This window comes from Festucalex cinctus, chromosome 15, assembly GCF_051991245.1.
Source record: "Festucalex cinctus isolate MCC-2025b chromosome 15, RoL_Fcin_1.0, whole genome shotgun sequence".
NCBI classification, from domain to species: domain Eukaryota; kingdom Metazoa; phylum Chordata; class Actinopteri; order Syngnathiformes; family Syngnathidae; genus Festucalex; species Festucalex cinctus.
The window spans coordinates 12,948,578-12,973,720 of NC_135425.1; the positions used below are offsets into that span (position 1 = coordinate 12,948,578).

A 25,143-nucleotide genomic window follows, 5' to 3' on the forward strand; every position below is an offset into this window, starting at 1 on the left:
ACTTTTAAAAATATGAACAGAATGAAAGAATGTTACTAAAGTGATATTTTCCCCCTACGTCAGTTTCCAATGAGCACCATATAGAAAATAAATGTAAGTTAAAATGTATTATTATATTGTGACTTTAGTAAAATAAATAAATAAAATAAATAAATAAATATAAGTTAAAAAGTTAAATCACAAGTTATTTAGGGTACTGTAAAATGAATTAAACAATAGTTGCTAATTTGGATGAAATCAAACTTTTTATCGCAAAATCAGACTACAGCACTCAAAAAATAATAATTTAACACAGACAAGCCTAAAATGTTCTCAAAACTACATTACACTGAAATGCTTTAACTAACTAACTTGATCTAACCCTTAACATGTAAAATTCGAAGGGAGGGGCTAGTCACACTGAGTCATCGGCGAAGATTCCTCCAAGAACCTGCACACCTGAATACTATCGCCAATCTCACAGATGAAGTGTCATGACATCTCTCTTAGCCCGTTTCACGTAATTAACCAGAGGCAATACACTTGAAAGATATCATATCTTTATGCTCACTTTCAAGCACAACCATATAGAATGGAACTTCCAATGTAAACAGTTTTACCCGGGCTATTTTGTTCGAACACGCTCCAAAGTTGTTTGAACGTCTTGATAGTCATTTGAACATATTGGTAAAATGTAGGCCACATTTTTTTTCTCCATAATGCTGTGGGACAATAAGAAAATTGAATGTTTTTAGCATTTATTCTACGTTTTATCAATATCTTCGACTGACTTTGCAGTACGTTCAAATGATATAGCCCAGTCGAATATATTTACTCCACTTTTGGTACTTCCATACAATCTAAGCTATATAAGCAGCGAGTTAATGAGCAATCATGGACGCCGACATGTTTGAGGCCAAGCGTGACGAGTGATAACATAAATATGTACGGAGTTATTGGCTTCAGTGGAGATGACGCTAGCTGCTAGTAAAACGCATGTGGGACTTGTTGCTTTCTGAAATAAAACACTAAAGGGTTAGGAAATGCAGCACCAAAGGATTCCGTGATGGCAAGGTTCTAATTTTGGCCCGCATGTCGACTTTTGCACTTGTCTAATGACATGCTACATAACAGGCCGACCTACTGTGTATGGTCCTTGTGGAAACATCCCTACCAGTGACGTTTTCACAAAATCTCCATTTAACTCAGTCACTCATCCGGCGTGCAAAAGGCCTCGTGTCATGTGTGAAGCCTGACTCAATGAAATTCTTCATAGTCCTTCCCAGAACTCGCCCGTTGTTGCACGCTATCTTGACGAATCTGTCTCATGGTGTCTGTTTGCCAGAGATAAGCCTCATATCTGTGTATTGTTATAAACAGAGAGCACATTGTAGTAACGAAGGCTTCTTAAACTCCTAATGATGCGTACGAATGTTTGTTTATGCGTGGCAGAAGTTCGTGTTGACGTTCTTTCATTCTCATGAATAAAATGAATCGGTGAGATTTTCAGAAGGAGCTGAGGAAATTGTCAAATTTCCTGTCAGCAAGGACGTGTTGTGCACTCCTGCATTTGTTGCACTGTTGTGACCATTGCAGAATGATGCTGCAAAAGGCCTTAAGAAAAAAAAAATCTTCTTTCCACCATTGCGATGTTATGCTAGTTCACTGATTTGTGCACATTTGGGACCAAATTAATCCCGACAATCTGTCCCGATTTTCCATTTCCAAGCAACGTGCAGCATGTAATGTCATGAGTATTCTTGGGAAATCTACTTTTGCTGCCTTTGTTAGCGCACATTGTCGGACCAGATCAATACTGTTCTGTCCTTCCTGACTTTGTAATCCCTAGAAGGCAAGCAGCCTACCATGTATTGGCATTGCTTTTCTATGGATGTGCAGGTGTTGTCTTTGTCATTACACCTTCTGGGATGACGTTAGTCCTGCCAATCTATTCAGGATTTCCAAATAGCAAGCCGTGTACTAGGAAGCACTGTCATGGCTATTACCAAGGAGATCAGCTTTTGTATCTTTGTAATCACATGTAGGCATTTCTTGCTCGTTTTGGGGATGCACCTAAATTGATCCTCAGCATTCCTAAAATGTCTGCAAAAGTGTATAACTGTTGCAGTCACTGTTAATTTAGTGTGGCTTAACATTTATAACCTTCATTGGTTTAAATAGTCTTGTGTACTCAGACTTTCCTAAAATGTGTCAAAATGAAAAACACAGGGAAATAGATCTTGCTTGGCCCCTGTCGTCACTCATTCTGGGACTCAACCAATCCTTCATTACCATCCAGGATTTGGAATCCCAAGTAGCAAGTCGTGTACTCGTCGTGTACGTGAAATGTCGTCATGACTATTCTAGGGAAATCTTCTGATATTGTAGTATCTGTCGTTCACCTTTCAGGACAAAATCACTCATTTCAATCTATCTTCATTCTATTTCATTGTGACCTTCTGGTTCATTTGCATTTGTTGTCACACCTTTGCAAGCCAATATTGCCAATCTATCCTACTTTCTGATCCTAAACACCATGTACTGCTGTGATTATTCTAATTTATGCTATCATTGACCATGTTTACATGGACTTGATATTGGGGTTAAGGTCAACATCCCAATTTCTGAAATATTCGGAATATACAGTCTATGAGCGGACAGTTACATATCCCGAATGTTACTATGCAAATACACGTCATTTCCGCATTTAACTTTCTACAATCAATAAGATATTATACACTCACCACTCTGAAAAAAGCAGTCGGTTTCCTCCTTGCTCCAAAAGTGTGCTGCGTTGCCATGTTTGTTTATCTCTTCTTGTGTATTTCCGGTGGGTTGCCTACTAGCCACACAGACTAATATACATTCATACATGTGTGTATTTATACACACTGTAGTATTTTCACCATAGAGACAGAAAATAACATCAGAATGTCACGGAGAAATCAAAGTATTCAAGTTGGGCTCGCTTAGCGAGTGGCAACGTAAAATGGCGGCTGCACATACAATTAGTTCCTGTACTCAAAAGATCAAGATTCCTTGCGAATACAGCCTATAGTCCGCGCAGAATACAAACCAAAGTTCCGTTGAAAGGAGGTACCCCGATCGCAGTGATATATTGACGTTAGAAAAGGGATAACTTGGGTCTTGGGTTTTTAACAGTTTTGCGAAGCTGCATTCTTATAGTTATCCCACGTGCTTCCGAGAGGTGAAGTAGCGTTAAAGGAACCGTGGTGAGAGCAAGTTGGAGAAGATGTGTATCCATGCGTGTGTCGGTGTACTTGTATACTAATGAGTGTGTGTAGTCTTGTGTCTGGCCAGCCATGGCCACATCTGTTTGTCATGTTTGCACTTAAGCGCCTGCAGGAGCCACCATTCTAAGTGGAGACAGTCCTCTCTCCCAGTCTCTCCCTTTCCTCCTAATTACATTTGTTCGTTAATCCATTTTCTGCCCTCTTCTCCTTCTCTTGTTTACGTTCTCGCTCCGCTGGGCTTTGGCCTCCTCCGACCAGCAGACAGTGACCTTTAAGGAGATGCCAAAAGACTGTGTGTTAAGACAGTGGTATCCCCCCCCCCCCCCCCCCTACCCTTTCACCGCACACACGTACGTACACGTATACACATACACACACCTACTCAGTCCCATCGTGGCCCCCCAGTATCCCCTCAGGCCATCTCCGTCCGAGAGGCTAATGGAGTTAGCCTAATGTCTGCACAGCGCCAGTCATAAAACTGATTTGAGGCTGAAGGCTTGGTGCCGAGACCACCACTCTGCTTACAAAAAAAAAAGAAAAGAGCGATGGGAGTGAGATGTTAAAGGAGTGAGCGTGTCTTTGGAGTGGAGGAGGTTGGCTCGGCGGCGGCATGGTAGTGCAGGCTGGCGTAACTAAGGAAACTGCAGACAATCTAATTGGTATTGACATCCTTGTCTCGGAGGAAATTTGACATCTAAGGGCAAATCATTCTATTTAGTCGCCTGAATAGCCTCCGAGGCGGGGCACGAGGAACACAATCGCGCCGCGGCGTTGTCCCGGCCCTCGCGTCTCCTCTACGCTACAATCGATCCTAATCCGATCGGGAGGGGAGGAGAGGAGAAGCAGCAGCAAGAGAGTTTAAAAAAAACAAACAAAAAAAACCCCCCAGAAAATCAAAAGGTCTGTTGGGATCATATTTAACAAGAGAGACTACAATTGGGGCGGCGGCCCGTAATGCACTTGTGTTGTGCTTAATGTATAGAAAAGCCCGAGCCCAGTAATGGTTCTGCAGCCAAGGTGGCTGGGTTTCAAAGAAATGTGCTTGCTTTAGCTAAAAGACCGCCAAAGACCTTCATTCTGTTAGAGCATCAAATATGGCTCCCACTCACGACACACACTGATTTTATTATCCTCACTCCCCTGAGAAACTCATCTCATCCTCCTTTTTGTTTGACTGACTGACCGTCAATGGGGACAAGTGAAGTGCTGCTGTCCATCATGGGTGCATTGCATTTTTTTTTTTTTTTTTTTTGTGGAATGAAGTGGAATGAAGGCCCTAGTACTCACCTGAATGACCCAGGTAGTTTTGACCCATTAAAGACATGCATGAGTGCATTGATAAGAGGTGGTAGAAGTGTAACATTTTTTCCCTAGTTTTTCTGAAACAATCGACCAGTGGAAAATCTAAATATGATACAAATCTACTACGAGGAAGCCTGTGATACAAAAGGTGAAAACCGCAATACAGAAATGCCATTTTGTTGTTGCTGGGCAGAATCCTCGCATCACCATAATTGCTACTTGTCAGGAAATAAAAAGTATACTGTTACACATCAACACAACGTCAACCCCATAATCATGCTCAATTGCCAATTACTAATTTCCAACCCTTGTGTTAAAAAAAATAATAATACGGCCACATTGCTACCACCAGCCGTTGATATGCACTACTGCCCACCCTTTAACAACACAAAAATGCTCTATGTTTCATAAAGACAAACAAGTGTGGATACATCGTCTCCCCAAATTGTTTTGCAAATGTCTAAGAGCGAGTGACAAACAAAAAAATAAAAAATAAATAAAAAATCAAATCAAGAGCTGACCACAGTGTAATTGATGGAAATTAATCTGCACACAAATTTACCATCATGGCTGGTGAGCTTCCTTCTGCAACAAAACATTACACAATCAATCTTTAACAAACACATCCACTCAAATGTGTATCAAACAACTATTCTCAGCTTTTTTCCTCATACTCATCTTTTGATCCTATACTGAAATGTTTTCAATATACAACCAAAACACAGGAATTTAGCTTGCTGGTCCAATACTTTTGGGGGGGAACAAATGTTGAAGTAATTCTTTCTTAAGCTATTTTCAGTACTATGACTTGGTTATTTAATAAAAAAAAAACACACACACACATTCCGCATACTTTAAACACATTTAAATTTATTAAAACACACTTTTTAAACAAATTTTAAATGCATTTGAACACACAACAAATTGCAGCATAAATTGTGTAGAAAATACTGCAATGTAAAAAGGCAGGCTCAAAATTTCACTTTACATAACCTTGCTTGACTTGTAGTCTTCTACTTTAGTGTCTTGCATTTCCTACTGTACACCTTTCTATACTATTATTATAAAGTAACGTGTGTATTTCCTTCAATGTCACCCATCCCTCTAATTGACACCATGCTTCAGCGAGGTGCCAGGTGTGTCATCTACTTAACACAAATAAACACCTCCTTTGTCCCGGCTAGTCATTGTAATTATCTCGCTTCATTGACGCAATTGTTCACGCATGGATGGTAAAAGCTGAGCCCCTTTAAATGCAGTTGCTAACCAAAGCAGCAGCACGTGCAGTCATTCCGGTTTTCAATATGGAGACATAACTAGTAGGCAGTGTTAAAGACAATCTTACGGTATGTTGAGATATAACGATGATGGGTGTGCCTGTAGAAGTGTGATGTGATCGTGCCACAGTGTTGTGGGCATCCGTGATTATGTTCTAGGGAGTTCCGAAATGTATTTGTACCTCCTAGTCTGGCTCAATTCTTGTTTCTCCTTTTTTTTTCTTTTTCTTTTTTTTTTTTGTAATAGCTAATTTTATTTTTGTTTAAAGATCCAGTTTCATGTGACAATTTTAAATATATATTTAATAATGTTAAATATCACTTCTTTTGAGCAAATTACTCAATACTTAAGAAGTTAAGAAGTAATATTACAGTATCTAGTAATAGTAGAAGTACTGATTTAACTCATTTAATCATGTAAAAGTAAACAAAAATAATCCGCATCTGACGATCGGCCCCAAAATCCTAATCGTGTAAAGCCTAGTACAGATACTTGTGTGTGTGTGTGGGGGGGGGTGGGGGGGGGGGGGGGGGGGGTGGGGGGGTGGGGGGGTTGACTATTAAAACCAGTAGTATAATTTAAACTTTTTTTTTTCTTTTTTTTTTAAACTCAATTAAAAATAGAAAAAGTGCAGTTTTTGAACTGTACTTAAGTACCAAAGTAAAAAGTACAGATATTTGTGCAAAGAAAATTCTGGAAAAAGGACTGCTTCCACTGCTTAACTGAAGGGGAAAATGACAAACTGAAATGTACAAAACTAAAACTAAAGTGGAAATATAGATACTTGTGTAAAAAGAGACTGGTCAAACAAGTACTGGTTCAAATACTTCACTTAAGTAAACGTGTATGTATATACATATACACACATATATATATAAATATGCATAAAATATAAAAATACAAAAGTAAAATTGTAGTATAACAGATACTGGTGCAAAAAAAACGACTGTAGTACTGATTCAAGTCCTTTGTTTAATTTAGGAGTATAGACTGAAATGATGTTAACTGCATAAGTAAAAATGGAGTAGAAGTACAAAAATTAAGTGATTCCCCCCCCCCCCCCCCACGCCCATTACGCAGGATACTCATTTTGATAACTTAACACAATACTCAATGAAATCTACTTAAATCCATTCACAAAATAATTATTCACCTTCCCGCTACAAGCGTGCAAATCAGATATACTTAAAAACAGTAACTCGTAAGAGCATACGCAGTGATGAATTACATGCCTCTTTAATCCATCATGGATTATGATGACTAATTTGTCCTTTGAATATTAGGGCAGTTGTTTTATCCGGTATAAGCTTTTGCATCAATTTTAGCATTATGGTTGATTGCTACAGTGGTTAATGATTGCCTTTAAGGCAATGCTCGAGCACTTAATAAGGAGATAATAGCACCGCCGGTGTCACTAATCAAACACAAGTTGATTTCATTTAAGCTGCTGGTTTAGAATAGAGTACGCAAAAGAGGTGTTTGTAAGTTTGTGTGCACATTTGCATGCTTTGCGGGTGGCTGTGTGTGCGCACGAGTGCATGTGTGCAAGTATGTGATGAGGGTGTACAGAGGAGCTGATGGCTGCAGATATGTGTCCCAGACACTTAAGTCATAAAAGTGTGTCTCGGAGCCCCATGGCTGTGCAGGCCCTGGTGCCTGATGTTATCACAGTGAAACAGTGGCCACTCTATCAGGACAGCAGAGTACAGAGGCATTCCAGCAACACTGCTTTTGGGGGGTGGATGGGGTTGACAAGAAGGGGGGGGTATGAGATGGAGTCTGGGATGGATGCGCTCAGGCAGAAGGACTTGAGCGGGAAGCTACTGGATCGTTTACTGTGGGCAGTCGTGAGCACTTTTTCGTACCTACAACAACTACAAAAACACAGCAGGTGTCACTATTAAGATCCGTGTGTCAGTTTACCCTTCAAATCTATTTTTTACTTTGATTTATGTTTTTTTGTTTTCCTTCATAGTATGTGATTTCCATTTTTTTTGAGTGGATATGGTCTGTTTTTTTTTTGAATCATTTAAAAAAAAATAAAAATTCATTCATTGACTTAGTTGCAAAAAAAAACAACTTTTTTTTTCTTGAATGTGATTTCAATTATTTTTTTGGAGTGGATACAGCTTTTTTTTTTTTTTGTAATTCATTCACTTGCAAGAAAAAAAAACTGAAATAAAAATGCAAACCATCCATCCATCCATCCATCCATCCATCCATCCATCCAAATACTTTGGAGTCACCAATGTGGTGCCCGTGGGCACCAGTTAGCTTGTTCTAGTGAGGGGACATTGTGATTTCCATTAAGAAACGTTGCAGAAGTGACTAGTTGAAAATGTGAACATTGGCAGAAATGAATAGAAATAGTGTTGCATATTGATATTTATCTGTTCCTAATTATTATCAAAAATCATGAACATAATCTGTGTAAATACATTAATGACTGATTAATTGTTAGGTGACTTGCTTTTATCTCCTAGCTTAGTGAGTCATTTAATCACTTACTCTTCTTCATTTGTATCTACATGACTGTGTTATACTGCCCCCAGTGGCCAAGTCGTGCACACCAGAAACCACAATTAGTTAATCATGATGCACAAATTATTTAGTTCTTTTCGATTTGTCATTATTGAATGTTTTATAACGTACAGTTAGAGTGCTATATTTGTCATTTAAAAAAAAATTAACTTATTTTATGGAAGAGGTCAAAGTTGTCAGAAAAATGAACTCTCAAGTAAAGTACAGATAACTTAATTACATTAGAAACATACTTTTGCTTTATTACTGTCCACCACTGTGGTGTACGTGCATGTGAGTGAGTGGGAGGCTGTGAGAACCATCTGTGAGAGTCCAGTAGTCAAGAGGAGGGAAACCTGACAGGTTACATCTTCAGTAGCAGACCAGTAGCACCTCACTATAGCATGTCGCCTCTGTGCAGGGGCCAAAGGTCTCGTGACAAAGATGAGTTGGATTTGGGGGCGGGAGAAGGCTACGCTTTTCGATCAGCACCCCTCGAGCCCGCCTCTGTATGTCGGCGATTGTCTCTGGCCTGGATTAGTTTTTGTATCCTGTTACAGGCGTTTGATTCCCGTGGAGTTAGGTTCAGCATGGCGCTGAGGGGCCAGCAGGGCTGCTGAGAGACCGTTGATTTATGTCTTGCTGAGTGAGAGAAGCAGGTTCGTGTCGGAGGTCTCCGGGCAGGCTAGTGTTCTGTGTGCGTGATGTGTGTGTGTCCAGCTGAGGCACCCCAAGCCAAACCTTGCGGCATGGTGCCATGCGGCTTGGAACGGCCTCGTTTGTTTGACTTGTGCGCATGCCTTGAAGGTTTTCGCCACGCTTAAAAATAATGACTGGGGAGCAAAGAGGCGGGGGTTTTTGTCGGTGTCATGCCGATTGGCCAACGGGCTGCGTGGAGTCCTCAACGGCCCCGTTTTAGTAAATTCTTTACCAATTCGATCGGGCAGACTTCGGCAGGCATTTAACATTTATTCACGCAAAAGGTGCAAGACACTACAAAAACACACAAGTGAGGACCCAGGCCTCTTTGTTTTTCCTCCACATTTTGTATACTACAAAAGACATTTAACAAAACTTCATTTTGAGACTTCCACTCAGGCAGCTTAAATTGGGATTGCATATATCTGGGTGTTTTTTTTTTGTTGTTGTTGTTTTTTTTGAATTTTTAATAAACCAGTAATAGGCTTTACACAATCAGGATTTTGGAGCCGATCACCGATGAGCAAGTTTTAATAAAACAAAACAAACAAACAAAAAAACCAATCATTCGATCACTGATCCAAAGATGGACCAATCCATCCAGTCTATTTAAACTGTACAGGCGACACCGACAATTTGCAGGGAATTGGGACTGACATATATTCTCTCCGCTCGGTGGGAAATATGACCAAATGACACAAAAAGTTTTACTTTTAACATCAAACTCAAGATGTTCGACTGCTTTTTCCATTGGATATCCAAAATGGAACATGTAGTTTTTTCAAAGTTGAGTGTTTATGGTGTTTTTGCAGCTTTGACAAGATGGGAAACTGAAAGCAAAAATAACCGCAATTAGCGCCCAAACATCAAGACGTCTTTTTGAGTCATTTTCTCTAAAAGCTATTTTTCTTACTTGAAATACCAAGCATGCTTTATTTTCCGTCTTGTAACTCAATCAGAAAGGAGCCAGCATTTTCGGCGGTAAATGTTGTTTTTCTTTTCCTATTCTATGGGTCCATGAATATATTTTATTTTATTATATTACAAAAGTGGTTTTGTAGTTATTTAACACACATGTATATCATTTTGTGATGTGTATGCAGGGTCTGACTTTGTGATGTGAAACACATTTTAAACTGGATCTGATCCAGATTGGTGGCAATGTAGATCCCACATGGACATCTCAGTTAATAATCTCTATCTCTGTCAAATCTCATCAGCTCAGCTGATCATTGGTTGTCCTTAGCGCCAATCTTTTTACATTTTTCCTCGCTTGGTCTAAAAACAAAACTTCTTTTGCATGTCAACAGCGTTTTTCTTTCAAATCATTTGGATGAAAGTTGAGCTCCACATGGAAAATCGATGGCTTAATGCAGCGTGTCCTTATTTATGCGTCCATATCCATCTTCCTTTTGAAATATGATGTGGCGATAATGGAGTCGTGCATATTCTCGACGGTGCATTTTGGACCTTTTCAAAACCGGAGCATCTGTCCGCGGCCCTGCCGAGCCATCTGGATGCGACGGAACGGACAGAAGATGTTAATGCACTTCGGGATGAGAAAGGAGAACAACACCTTTGACCTTCGCTAGCCTTTGACCTCCGCAGCCAATATGGAATCACTGATGCTATGGGTTTCCTATATCGGGCATATGCTGGCCGGATCCAACGTGTTAAAAGAAATTCTTCATTTGCCACACGTAGTTTATATAGCCTCGGCTGTGTTGTAAACAGCCGACGCTTTAAGATAGATATATATTTACTTGGTGGGCTTTCTATTTAATTAGAATGATAAATTGACATGCATATCCAACGTGTTGTTGTACTTCTTAGCACTGATGCTACAGCTCATGAAGATGTTTTGAGAACCACTAGCTTGTTTGTACAACCTACAGATTATAAGGCCAAAGTCAGTAAAGACCAATTATCCTCTGGTGTGGGATATTGTTACGTGATTTTTACCTCCCCACTGCTCCACTCAAAAACCAAACCGGACCTGAAAACCATTGCTGCATTTCCAACAACAACCACTTGGAAAGAAGGTGAAAGACTCCACCCTGCCCCTCCTGGATGGCAGCCCATGGGCAATGACTGATCGCTTTTCCACGCTGAGATTCAATTACAAATTAGAGTGCACGTCACCTCTGACCTCTTCTTCCTGTATCACCTTGTCATGGGAAGTGGCTTGGAGAAGATTTTTGCCAAAAATTAGCAAAACAAATTCTGCCAGTGACAATCATTTGTAAAATGCTAAATCTCAATGCAGAGTGTGAGAAAAACACATTGGAAATTAACTTGGCTATATTCCTTTCTATTAAGCAGGTCATGAATATTCAAGTTGAAATTCTCAAAAAATAATTCCCGTAGCATTCAGGGATGCGCATGGCAGTTTGTGCTGTGTCATGGACGTAGCACTGTTAGCTAAATGAAGACATAACATCGGACGGTGATAAATAAAACGGTAAACGTCAATTATCATGACTACTTCCGCATCTTGCCTGGGGTAGAAGTCCCAGGATGCATTTCCAGTCATCTGCCCGCTTCCGTGTGTGCTAAACATTGACCTTGCGACCTCTGCTCGTGACCCTTGATCTGTGATGTTGACCCCCTTGCGCGGGAGGATGGCTCTCTTGTGTATCTCCGCCGGCCGTCTCCATTGACTACCTGCCAGGCACCTGCTCTGAGAAATGAAGCTTGGGCCAATGCCTCTCTGGGGAGCCCTTTCGGGGGCCGGGCGGACAACGTGGCCCCGGCCCCGGCCTCGGCCCCCTCGCATGTGAATGGGCTTTGAGTGGCCCTGGTAAGCCAATCTCCCTAATTATCTATTGAAAGAACATTCTTTTTCCTCGCCCCGTCATTACCTTGATGTTCATTGGTTGAGCGTAATGTGGAGGGCGCTGGAAAAGAAAACCGACGGGAGGGAGAGGAAGCGGGAAAAAAAACACATGCACGCGGCCCGGAAGACAAAAGGCGGCGAGTCTTCCCAATTTCATTTCGGTTAATTGTGGGTCAAAGGGAGCAGATTTGCGATATAAATCCAGTATACGGGTTGCAGGTCAAGGCAGTGAAGAGATATTAAACATGAGGATGTGGCCTTCAGCTGCATTATGCTGCAGTAATGACCGATGTCAGGTCATGTGATCACTTTGCCCCCAACAAGATCACTTCGGTGGACCGAACTTCAAATGAGAAGTCTTATGTTCAAATGCAACTTTCCCTGTTTTTGGTTGTAAGAACTTTTTATTTCAGCAACTATAACATATAATGCTGCAAAATCAACAAATTACTGTTTATAAAATGTTTTGAAACAAAACTGTGGATAATAATTTGGAACAGTGCATTTTAAAATGGACACATAACACAGAATAGAATTGAACAGAATTTTAATTGAAAATTAAAAATTTCAACCAACCATCATTTTTGTTTGATTTTAGCACCTAATCTCAATCTATCGCTGTCGGGAAACTATCGTAAAACATAAATTTGTGGAAAGGGAAAGACCTCGCTCATTTCTCTGATTAAGAAAATGGTTTCTTCAAGCTTTTTGTCACTCCCAGTTTTCTGTCACCCTATAATGTTTTCAATGCATAGATTTCTACAATAATTTAGAGGGTTCAATACACACTGTTATATTTAGTTATTTAGAATCGCGTTACATCTGCCAAATAACTTAGACCTGGTTTCACCTGGTCTATAGTCTACTTTCTGTCACCAACCTGTCAGGTGCATCACTTGCAATAGAAACCTCTCTTGGTCCACCGCAGCAGCCAGCAAATTTATTTATTTTTTTATAAGTGGAGTTTTTATGGTGTTTCTATAGCCCTAGTGAAGTCGTCAACAACAGGTGGAAAACAGCTTTTAAAATGTGAAAGCAAAAAACAACCCCAATTATCAACTAAACACGAAGACATCTTTTTGAGTAATTTTCTCTAATAGCTGTTTTTCCTCCATGAAAGACATTTTTTTTTATAAAGCCTTCTTATAACTGAAGAAGAAAAAGGCCACTTGAGGGGCAGCACCTTTCGGCCCGCTAATGTCTTAGAGGGGGCGAATGTTCTCCGTGCGCGTGGCCGTTAGTATATTTCAAGACACATGCCGGGTCAAGAGCGAGCAGATAGCGGCTCAAGAGGAAGATCTAGGGGGTCTCGGCCCCGTTCTCGCAAAGCACTCGACGCTTGCATGCAGTCGCCGTGTAGCCGACGAGATAAGAGGGGGAACAAAGTTACTTTGAAACTAAATTTAGTCGCTGACAAGCGGCGTTTGGTTCGTGTCTACTGCCTCTGAAGTTTGTGCCTGTTAGTTTTTATTGTCTCCTGCCATGCGTGGCTCCCCTCACAACTCAAAACACGTATAAATTGGTGTTGTGATTCATAAGGATGAAAAATGTTACTCGGTTCACTTCACTATAAGAAATATATAAAACTAGCATGGGACCAGTTAGAAGAGATTTTACTGGAAAACCATCTCTTGGATAAGATTGATTCAATATTTATCATCAAAAACGATGTATGTTATAAAACAAACTAGGGGTGTGCCAAAAAATCGATTCATAAAAGAATCGAGATTCTCATTTATTAATCGAATTGAATCAATATTTAATATCCAAAAATCAATTTTATTTAAATTAGAAATGAAGAACAAAGGGAAAGGCAGTTGTAGCCCACATGCCCACATGTTTTTGTGGAAAAAGGCACTTACAATACAAAATTAATGTTTAAAAAAAAAAAAAAAAAAACACTCTTTAAAGTCTCTATTTGTCATTTTGTCTTGCAAAGCAGACTGGAGTAGATCATGACAATGTTGTGCATATCTGTAAATTGAAGCAGAAATCATTTGTCAATCAAATAATTTTGAATCGAAAATTGTTTGAATCGAGAATCGTAAATCGATTCTGAATCTAATCGTAGACCCAAAAATCGTAATCGAATCGTGAGACAGTCAAAGATTCCCAGCCCTAGCCATCACTTTCTGTAGGCGGAAAAAGCAGGATTACAGAAAATGATGTTCAATCATTTTCAACAAAAACTAGGCTGTGCTGAAATACTTCCTGTTTTCATTATCCTTTCAAATTCATACTGTCTCAAACTAAATTGTGAGCTGTCTAGTGATTGACAGTGGAATTACACCCAATATAGATGAGTTACCCTGCCTTCACGTGCTATGGTTAAGATCGACCATACCGCTTGGACACTCCTAATTACGACTAAGTTCTGTTCGTGTGCTTTTGTTGTTGTAGCAACAAAATACACAGGGCAGCTGATGTCTTTGCTTATAAAACTGAACAATTATGGCAAATAATGAGTTTTAAAGGGCAGGACAGTGAATTGTGTAGGCTACGTAATTGTGTAGATTCTAAAACATCCTGCTAGTGGATGCTCATAAGTATTAATATTTCTTGCCATTCACAAATCCCACGGCACTCTCCGCTCGAAACTCGGGTATCAAAATAAATTCCCAGTTGTCCAGTGGAAAATACGGCATGAGGAGGCATTCCAAGTGCCATTTTCTAATTGACAAGTGGTATTTACCATCATTTCAATACCACATGAAGGGAGCATTAGAGCAGTATGTAACTGTATTTGGGAATCTATGAAATTGTTGAAATGTAAACCTGGAACCTGCATTTGTATAGTGTAAAACTGTTTTCAGCATTTCATTTTTTTTTTGGGGGGGGGGGGGCTAAAACAATGCTAGTGATACACTTTAGACTCCCTTCTACCCGACTGCATCAACAGTTATCAAAAGCAATTGTGACATGGATTAGCTAACTCGCTATGTTTGCACCCTGGCTGGCTGCATTAGAGTGCCTCATTGTTGTGCATGCACTGGCGAGGGGTAACATTTGTCTGACGTGACGGTCGATGTGTGGATGCGCTAGCTTAGCCGCATTAGAGCGACTTGCCGTGGAAAAGCTTTGGAACCAGGTAGGATACTGTGTTCCATTCAATGGAGTCTAATGCGGTTTATGTCTGCGCTTTAGGAAGATGCTCGACAAAGTATCATTCATCTTTTCCAGGTCATAGCGGTGGGATTTCATTGAGAGTTTAGCGCGGCGGGGTTTCTGCGCATTCGGTGGTGAGAGAGTGTAAAACAATGGCTTGATTTTTCACAAATTTGATGTCTCGTTTTAAATACATAGCAATTTTTGAATCATTGAAATTTGGCACAAGTGTTGCTTTGTAAATTACCCAAATTGTGAAAGTTATATATTTTTTTTTTTTCATAATTTGTCATGTCCTCCAAGTGCAGAAGACCAAGGCAGATGCCCCCACCAGCATTGAGTCAAAACTGTTCCCATTTTCCATATCATAAAAATGTTCATACAACAACCCGCAGTCATAGTTGATCCCCACTTTCCTTCTGACATGCACTCACGACCCCCGATCTCGTCGCGGCGGTCCAAACGACTCGTGATGTGACGACGTTCTCAGCAGCTGCGTCCCGGTTCGCAGCCCCGGCGTGGTTCCTGTCAGGAACAATAAGCTGCTCGCCGCTCGTCCTCTGACCCGAGCCTGTGGGCCTGCCCGACTGCGGCGCAACACCCGCACACGTGACATCACAGCTCTTGAACAGAAAGCAATGGTTACAAAATAAATAAAAATATTGGCCTTTAATAAGCGTGCCTCAATAAACAAGATTGGCGGAGATGATGTTCCTCTATGGGGAGATTTTGATCTTGGGTCAGTGGTGATGAAGGCTCATGAGTTACAAATCCATCCATCCATCCATTTTCCTGACAGCTTATTACTCACAAGGGTCGCGGGGGGTGCTGGAGCTGGCTTTGGGCAGTAGGCGGGAGACACCCTGGACCGGTTGCCAGCCAATCGCAGGGCATGGTTACAAATACTGTAGCAAATTTGCATCTGATAAAAGTGTAGTAATAAATCATCAACACAGGAAAATACCAAAATCTGACTTGAATGTATGAATCCCCACAAAGCGGAGATGTGTTGTGCTAAGGTAACCAAAATATTATAAATAGTTATTTGTATATTGTCACAAAAATTTAGTATCTATTCTAGTGAAGGTGTTCCTAATAAAGTGATCAGTGTGCATAAAAGTCTTGTAAAAAATACAATAAAATAAAGTATTGATCATTTGATCACTGATCATTCATCATGACTGGTTCAGGAATCCAGTGGCAACATTGAGTAAACAAGTTTTTTTTTTCTTTTAATTACAAAAAATAATAATATAAAAACAATGCTGGCTGGCCTCCTTTGTATTAATACAAAACATAGTAATCAATTCGGTCCCCACCCAGTGGAGATAACTTTATCAGAAATAATCAAATCATTAATGTTTAAAAAAAATGCTTCTATTTAAAAAAATGTGAACATACATATAAACAATGTAAAGTAATCAATACTCTCTTTTTTATTTTTTATTTTTTTTGTAATAATATAAAATATAGGAGCAATGAAACGTGACCGTATAAACTTCTTTGTTGCACTTATTGTGTGCATGTGTTGGAGTGGGAGAGTTGTCTAAATCTTCTATAAATAATAGTTGGATATTTTGAAACAGCCACTTGGATCAATAAACTGGATCCCATCATAGTGCTACTGTTTTGTGTGTCTGTGTGTATAGTTCTGTTTATTTAAGTCCGAATGATTCACTAAGTGTTGGAATTCCGGACAAACTTTTTTTCCCCCTCCCTTCTTCTTTTTCATCTTTCATGTCACACTCACTTCTCTTGAAGAAGGATATATTTTAAAAAGCTTGATCCTCTCCATGCTTTGTCAGAGCCCTAATGAATCCCAGTCCTCTCGGGCAATATTTCAACTCCATGCATTCGGGGAGAAAAGGGAGAGAGAGCGAGAGAGAAAAAAGTGGATTAAGATGAATCGGTGTGCCGCTATAATTCAGTACTCGGTGGCGAAAAACTTCAGTGCTCGTCACATTCCTGCGACCCCTTCACAATAATTGCACTCATGTAGTATGTATATTGTGTTATATTAAAACACACTAGAAAAGATGTGCCAGTAGCTACATATAATAATAATAATAATAATAATAATAATAATAATCCTTTCACACTGATACAGCGGTGTATGTGTCCACTGTAGATAAATTAATACTACACAGAATTAAACAGACAATATATAACTTAAGCCCATCATTATGATCTCACTTTAAACTGCGGGACAGCAGCAGCATCCACGTCCTTTGACCTCCACAGGGGCTTGAGAGAACTTCCCAAAGCTCCCTTCAAGTGCGTATGTGTGCACACAGACAAAGGTGGGGTGTGAGTGATGACACCGGGGGATGTAATCCCACTCACATCTGCTTTTAATCTGCAACATGAAAAAGTCACTCCTGTGACCCTCATATGTGTCCACCCCCCCCCCCCAAGAAAAACTCATCCTTTGCTCCTTCACCCCAACGTCGCTCTAAAATCAAACGGCGGATCAAGTTACCTCGGGGCTTCCACCGCAAATTTGCAATCACACATACACGAGGGCCGCGTGCGTTCTCATCCTCCGGAGGGGGGTCAAGCATTTTGGACCTCGCCGCGTTCTGTGAAGAAGAGTGCGTGGTGAAAAGTGTGTGAAGCCAAGGGGAAGGCGGGGGGACTTTCCAGTGCATGAAGACGCCTCAGTTGAAGTATTTATTCAGGAGTAATTGAGGGCAAAGCGGGCCAAAAAGCCTGGCGCGGGCGGATGAGCTCGCAGGGAGGATGTGGGTGATTGAAACATGGCCGCAATTTGTTTTAACTGGCTGTAGGAATAAGCATGGCAGAGCTCTTTAGGGCCTTGCGAGTTGTAAATCTGCAGCCTTTGCTGGAGTATTGTCGGTTCATAACCTTTCCTCTCACTCTTGATCTCCCTCTCACTCCCTTACGCCTCCCTGGGGTACGTTTAGCCAGGGAAATGGAGCTTTTCTTCCCTTTATTTGACTTCCTTGTCACTGGCAAACTTTTTTTTTTTTCCACTCCACACACCCACACTCTCCTTGACCCATGTTTTCGCAGGACCCCAAACAGTCGGTGTGGTGGGAGGACAAGGACACAACACAGAGATGCATTAGAGAAAATCACTTCCCCCCTTTTCAGCCCACAAAAGGAAGTCGTGTAATTCGTCTGCTTTTTCTCCATCCTCTCCTGGATCCACATGTAAATGCATTATCTTATAGCGGCCTCACACAAAACATGTGTTGTTCTCGCTCACTGTGTATGTGTGTGTCCACTACTGCAGTTTATTTATAGCTGCAGAATTAGAGCTTTGTTTGCAGTCAGTGTTAAAAGTGCAATTTTAAAACGGGGTGCAAGTAAAGTATACACATACCAATAATCACCTTGATTTTTGAGTTGGCAAAGTCCTGATTATCAGATGGCTTGGAAAAATGTAAATGTTCAGTGTTTACAATGGGAGGACCTTAAGAGTTTAAAGCAGGGGTGTCAAACTCATATTAGCTCAGGGGCCACATGGAGTTAAATATCTTTCCAAGTGGGCCAGATTGGTAAAATCTTTGTATATACCGGTAATTTAAAAAAAAAAATGCTGTCAATTATGCGCAGATTTTCGGTATTTGCGGGCCAGTCCTAAACTGTGGGACATAACTGTAAATATATTGTCCCAAAAAATAACATACATGCAAATGGTACGCGGCAACACTGCCTGTATGGATTCCGGGTGTGTTATATGTGCCTATTTTGCATCAACATGTACATTGTTCACAGAATGCATTAATGAAGTTATAAGGACGTTAATCCTTGTCATACGTGTAGCTGAATGTGTGTCTTATTCAGCACGTTTTGTGTTTGATTTATTTTGGGCTATATTTATTTATTTTTTATTATTTTTTTAAACTAACTTTAAATTGAGTGTAAAATAACGACTTCCAGACCAATTCCGTGTACAAGTTGCAATGCTCATCTGTGGATTGCTTGTGAAATTACGAATTTTATATGCTTTGATTGTGGCCGGCTGATTAATTGGTCCGACATTACTCATACAAAATCTTCTCACGGGCTGGATTAAACCCCTTTGCGGGCCTTATCCGGCCCGCGGGCCATATGTTTGACACCACTGGTTTAAAGTCATTCACCTGAACAAAAATGAGAAGTTTGTAATCGCACTGTAGTTACCCGATGAGCTAACAGCTAGCCTGATTTCTTTGTCTTAGTTTTTGTCACTCCAAGACGATGCCAAGTGCGCTATTTTAGCCACACCTAAAAAAATCAGGGAAAAATGACGTTATAACACTATAACTGAGTAATTCACAGTTCTCACTTTTTGCATTTTTTAGCAATAATCTTCAAACAAATCTCTGTATTCCCTTTACAGAGTTGTTAAACTATGAAAGAGACTGTTTACATTTTATCATTTCATTAGCTTAGTAACATAATGTAATTGCCTCAGTCATGTTTTCATAAAACGAGAAAATTCACAACAAATTCAACGAACAAGAAGATTTCCCCAATTGAACTTTTGCGGATTACCATGGCCTGGACGACTCAGAATATATACACGCCTGGTTTCCAAACAGGCAGCGTGGGTTCAATTCCCGCTCAGCGATAGTGTGAATGTGTGTCTGTCTTGACTGATTGTGGCTTCCCGCATGTCGGAACTTGGGAATCTTAAGTGTCGACTTGGAAAACACTCTCCCAGATGGCTCGCGTGAGAATGGCCATATCAGGCGGTTGTTGTGTTGGTGGAAAACATCTCAATTTCAAGGCAACTTAACACTTTAATTTTTGTCCAATTTCCCACTTAAATTCTCCAGAGAGCTTGTTGAGCAGGAAACAAACGCGTGTCTCATCAGCAGTCTGGTTTATGCGTTGTCACGTGACCCAGTTTCTTTACTGAGCTCATGAATCTTTGATGCTTTTGTTAATAGGTGGTTTTCCTGTGTCTTCACTAATGGTGGCCTTTAAAGGACAACTCTCACTAGCTGTTTCAATTATTCACAAGTGCAGTGTATTTGTGTGGCAAAATATAACCTGATTGTGTAAAAATGATCATCATTGTATACATATTACTCTTAACACAAAGTCAGTGAAGTGCTATTACTTTTTATACACCTTCATGTAAACAAGACAGAAATGGGAAAATTATCCTAATAATCACAATATCTTCTGGCGACGTAATTCACACGCGTCTGCTTAAGACCTCAACTTATAAACACACTTTCCTTTTCTCCATCAGGTCCAATCCTCCCTTTCCTGATGGCTTCCTCCCAGCGAAGGTGTGAGTGGAGAAGCGCAGCGCCGTCCGCGGGCACGTTCCACCCGGCTGCATCCCAAAGAGCTGCGGGTCAGTACTCGAGGGTTTACACAAGGGGGGCAAAGGTGTTAATGCTACATGCTTTAAAGGGCTACAAGATGTCTTCACTTCACCTCTGAGCACCAGCACGGGTAAAAGCTGGAACTAATCTGGGAGAGTGGAGTGACGGAGAAACTAATTGGTGAATGGATTCAGAGCACTGGGATGAATTGGTGGACACGCTGTGATGGGGGGGGGAAGGAGTTTATTTCTGGGGTGTTTTGTCACAGTTTACAAACAAGAGCGCCGGCCGCTTCCTTGTTTTTATCTGGGACTCTAAGGCCCTTTTATTGCTAACATACTTGTTGCTGTTAGGTTGCCAAATAAGCTATTTCAACTGTGATACATTTACACTTTGACACAATGATTCAAACGCTAGTGTTCTCCATTTATGCTCGTGGATAAAAGAAATGGAAGGTATCCTTTCTTTTAACTCGCAATTTAGCTTAACTGCGTATTGCTGGCATAAGGCAGAATCCTTGTATCTCCAAAATCATCCCTTTTCATTAACACTATATTGTCAAAGAGCCCAAGCCATTTTCAACACTACCATATATGGACATGCCCGTATGTCATGTACTCACTCAATTTAATATGTATCATATTTTTGTTTAAACTGAACATTTATTGTCTTAAGGAAAAAATGTTAACTCAGCTCATCTATGGGATATCATTAGACTGCTCTGCTGTCCCTGGCCCATGAGTGTATTTCCAAAATATCATATGTCCCCAAAATAAACTGGATGCACGTTTCGGACTCTGAGGTCATACACACAAATGGTAATGAATGAAAACACATTTGCGAGCGAATCGATGTTTACAACCTTCGCGTGTTTATAAGTATTTGTTGGGGGAAAAAAACGCAATAAAGTAGCAGAAGGCAATATTGCGAGCCGTGAGGGATAGTCGTGGAACAGGTCCAAGCGCAAATGTCACCTCTAGAGAGGCCGAGCACAAATATTACACATGCTGGAGCAGCTTTGAAATGGGAGTGCTGTGTTTACGAGCGAATATGTGTGATTAAACCCAGTAGTGGAAATGACAAAACGGCCATTTTGGAGTTGGCTTGCTACCCCGAACTTGCATGTACACAAACCAAAGTCACACACATGCATACATAATGTCGGTGCTGCTTCTACAGCCGAGGGAAGTAATGAAAACAAATGGCAGAGTTCTTTTCCCGTTGGGACCCGAGGAGGAACTTAGTCATCAAGCTAATTTTATTCTTGTCTGGCCCAGAGACTCCATTTCCTCTGGGTGTTTTTACAAACGCCGGGCTGCACCACGCCATGGCCCAGTGATGGATATGAGGGCCTGATGACCGGATGGCAGATGCTGGCCCTGTAACTCAAGCTCCAAACACTCACTGATGACCCCTTGTGCAGCACCCCGGCCCCCCTTCCACGCCCCTTCCCACTACACATAATCTTTACTCAATTCCATGTTGGGCAGGCACATACAAACATGAACTTTATCAAACAAAAACTGTAAACATTGTCATCAACATACATTTTGGATAACAATTTTACAGCATACAAATGATTGAGACTGTTGATTGGCTGTTGACAAATATGGCGGGCATCTTGTGTTGAAAAGCTGCGCGGTGAATGCTCGGGACTCAAAATTTAATTTAAGCAAAATTTTCGATCCCAAAAATAAGATGAATCGTATCCGAATCAAATATGCCGATTGTTTTTGCTGTATATGTCGTTTCACAAGACATCAGTTAATGATAGTTGGAATCACAATAAAATAATTAAAAACATAATCCAGCAGTGAAAGTTCAAGTTAGCAATATACTTTATTTATTGACAGCTATTAAACGATTACCTGTACAAATTTACGCTAGCTCTAGCTAGGATCATATTTTATTTATTTTCTATTTTTTTCACTAAATGCAGTGAATTACAATTTTAGAATATGTTGGAAAGCAAAGTTTGTACAGTCTGATACAATTTCACAGAGATTAGCGTCTCAGGCTAATTATGTCCTGCTCATATTTTTTTGTAAGAACAGACTCACAACAATTTGATTTGAATGTACGTTCTATTCTAAATTTTTGAAGGGAAACTACTTTTTGCATATGACTGAGAAATTCTGATTCTATTTTTGCCGATTTCAAAGGGTTTAGCTTAGCATGCTAGGTGTGACAAGTTTTAGTGACTCTTCTGTTGCTGATGTTTTAAATGTCTATATAATTTTTTTTATTGAAATGTAATGTTATAGAGACAAACTATAGCACTTTTAGAAGCATGCTGAAAATGTGCTACTTAGTCTATAATTTGATGTTTCGAAAGGGTTAGGTTAGCAGGGTGGATATGAAAAAAATTGAGACACGAGTGCTGATGCTTTGGATTTATATTAAAATCACGTTTCAAAATGTCAATGTTTTAACACTTCAAAGGGACCAGCTTTGTCTTGTAGATTCTACTGTTACTAATGCTGGATAGCACTTTTGGCTCAGTTTGTAGACCCTGTTACAAGATACTCTGCGAGTTTGGCTAAAAATGTGATATTTAGCCAGTAGCCACAAGCATCATTTCGAAGGAGTTAGCTTAGGGTGGTAATGACACATCTCGCTATTTCTTGGTTTAGTGTTGCAGTATTTGAATCCATGTTGCACCGTTTTCTAAGGCAAAATATGACAAGCTACTAATATGTAATGTTTTGAATTTACATCATCGAATGTGATCAAAACAAACTGGTGTAGCACTTTTAGAACAGCATGTCAGCCATCTTTGTGGATCCTGTTGCACAAGGTTTGCTAAAAGTAAAGTAAATATTTACTAATTATTTATCATGATGTACCCAAAATTCTGGAGTCGTTATGTCAGGTTGTAATTGTAAAACACATGGAGGATGTGCTGAAAATGGCTTGTTGAGATCTTGATATTTGTTATGGTGCAAAACAGCCTTTCTAGAATCTTCATCTTAGAGACAGTGCAGAACAATGAGCTTTTCCTGATAAGTGTGTGGATTAATAATGAATGCTAAACTCCAATTTTGCCCCAAGTTGTGGTTTAAGACAAAAATGAGTGGGGAGCGCATGTCACATTGCTTCATTGGGTTAGCTGGATCACTATTACATCTTCCCATCATCACTCGCACCAAAGTCCCATATTGCAACATGCGCACAGATGGGAGCAGGGGACACTTGGGACGCGGCGGAAAGAAAGCCAAATGGCCTCTTGTTTCCACTCTTCCGTTAGCAGTCTCCACTCTGCCGCAGCCAGCATGGATTATTCAGTAAGCGTACCCTTTTAGTCGTGGCTGCGGCCCGCACCAGCGACATTAAAGAACCTTATTGTTGTTGATTTGTTAGTACGCGACAACTTCCAGGAGAGGAGGCTGACATTAAAAAGCAATTAATATACCGAAGCGCGGCGGAAAAACGGCCTCCGCTGGGAGTGCCTTTCTCCGGCGTGACCCGCAAATGCGGGGAAAACAGGCAAAATATGGCTTTTAGTGTGACTTGCGCTCATCTCTGCAGATGGATGACTGACAGCTTGGAGAGAGGGGTAAACAAATGCAGTTTATAATCAGCATAATCAATGTGACATCAGCACAGGAGAACAATGCACGGCTGTTTTTTTTTTTCGCCTTTTTTTTTTTTTTTTGAAGAAGAAGAAAGCGACAACGTGTTCCTTTGCCATTCGGGCCTGCTGCAGGAGATTTTTCTTGGGCTTTTACCACCCGTCAAGTGAAGCCTTAACATCATAGCAGGATATCAGCGGCACCCACTTTAAAAGCAATCCTGTATGCATTTAGATTGCGAGCTGACAGGTTGAGCGCCGGCCTTCCCCTTTTTGGCTTTATTACCGGGAAAAGCGCTGCTCTTCCTTCTGTTTCTCCACTTGGGCTCATCATAAAGGGAACCAAGTCGGCCTCGAGATTAAAGGTATCTCACATTACTTGAACATGAAACGGCAGCAGAAGTAGAATTATGCGACCTGTAAAAAAAAAAGCAAAAAAAGCAGACAAGCGTCTTGACAACATGTATTAAGGTAGTTTCGACGTGCATGAGTGTAGACTTTTTCCACTCTCAATGTTCAAAAGAGACTAATAGGGAAAATTAATAGCTTTCAGCTCGTATACACTACTGTGCAAAAGTCTTAGGCCGCCTGAAGCTTTGTTGTTTTGACATCAATCACCTGGAATTTACATTATACGGGACACATCACTGGTTTACGATGGATTTTGGTTCCTATAGCAGCAACACAACCTGCATTTGTGTGTGTCACAACACCCCGACGTCTATCACCAAGCTATGCTAACGCAGCAGTAAAGTCGAATTACAGTACGTTTTTGGGCTGAAAAACACTGGTAGGCTATAAATATAAGGCCATCAAATGGAAAATACGCCGCATGTATGTCTAAGACGCGCCCCTCAAACTCCTTTTGTACAGACATTGCGAGGTGTTTACCAAACAGCTTTTGGTTGCCCTTGTTGCCCTCCATCCATACAGCGGCCTCAAGGCTAAGTAGTGGAGGAAGGCGTCACTCGTAAATAGGAACCACTCAAACCTTTCATACTTCCATTACGATAAGGGAAGAGGAAATCAATGACGGTTGTTTCTCCGCCGCAGTGGGCACAGAATACAGATGACAACAATAAACCAAGGTAAACGTGTCCATCTTGCAGTGGAGGGCCACAAAAGAAGTGACTAATTGTGGACAAGGTTCTCAAATGAGCAGCCTTGTTCGCGACAAGGGTCGTGCAGACCTGAGGTTGACCCTCTAAATCCAAATGATTATCAATAAAATAAAATAAAAAGGAATTTTTGCACAATTGATCTGTTTGGACTCTTGTCTGATATTAAGCAACCATATTTAATAATGTGAAA

The 25,143-nt window shown here is 40.5% G+C and overlaps 1 protein-coding gene across 5 annotated transcripts in view; it reads left to right on the forward strand.

The window, feature by feature from the left end:
• The window catches only part of LOC144002021 (uncharacterized), a 169,925-nt gene that overhangs the window by 16,612 nt on the left and 128,170 nt on the right, over window positions 1-25,143 (forward strand). For all 5 annotated transcript variants that reach the window (XR_013278650.1, XM_077496813.1, XM_077496815.1 and 2 more), the window contains exon 3: window positions 20,183-20,290. Coding sequence is in view for 4 of the 5 variants with exons in the window: in XM_077496813.1 (XP_077352939.1) it covers window positions 20,183-20,290 (108 nt within the window). In the remaining variant the exon portion in view is untranslated. The remainder of the gene's footprint in view (window positions 1-20,182; window positions 20,291-25,143) is intronic.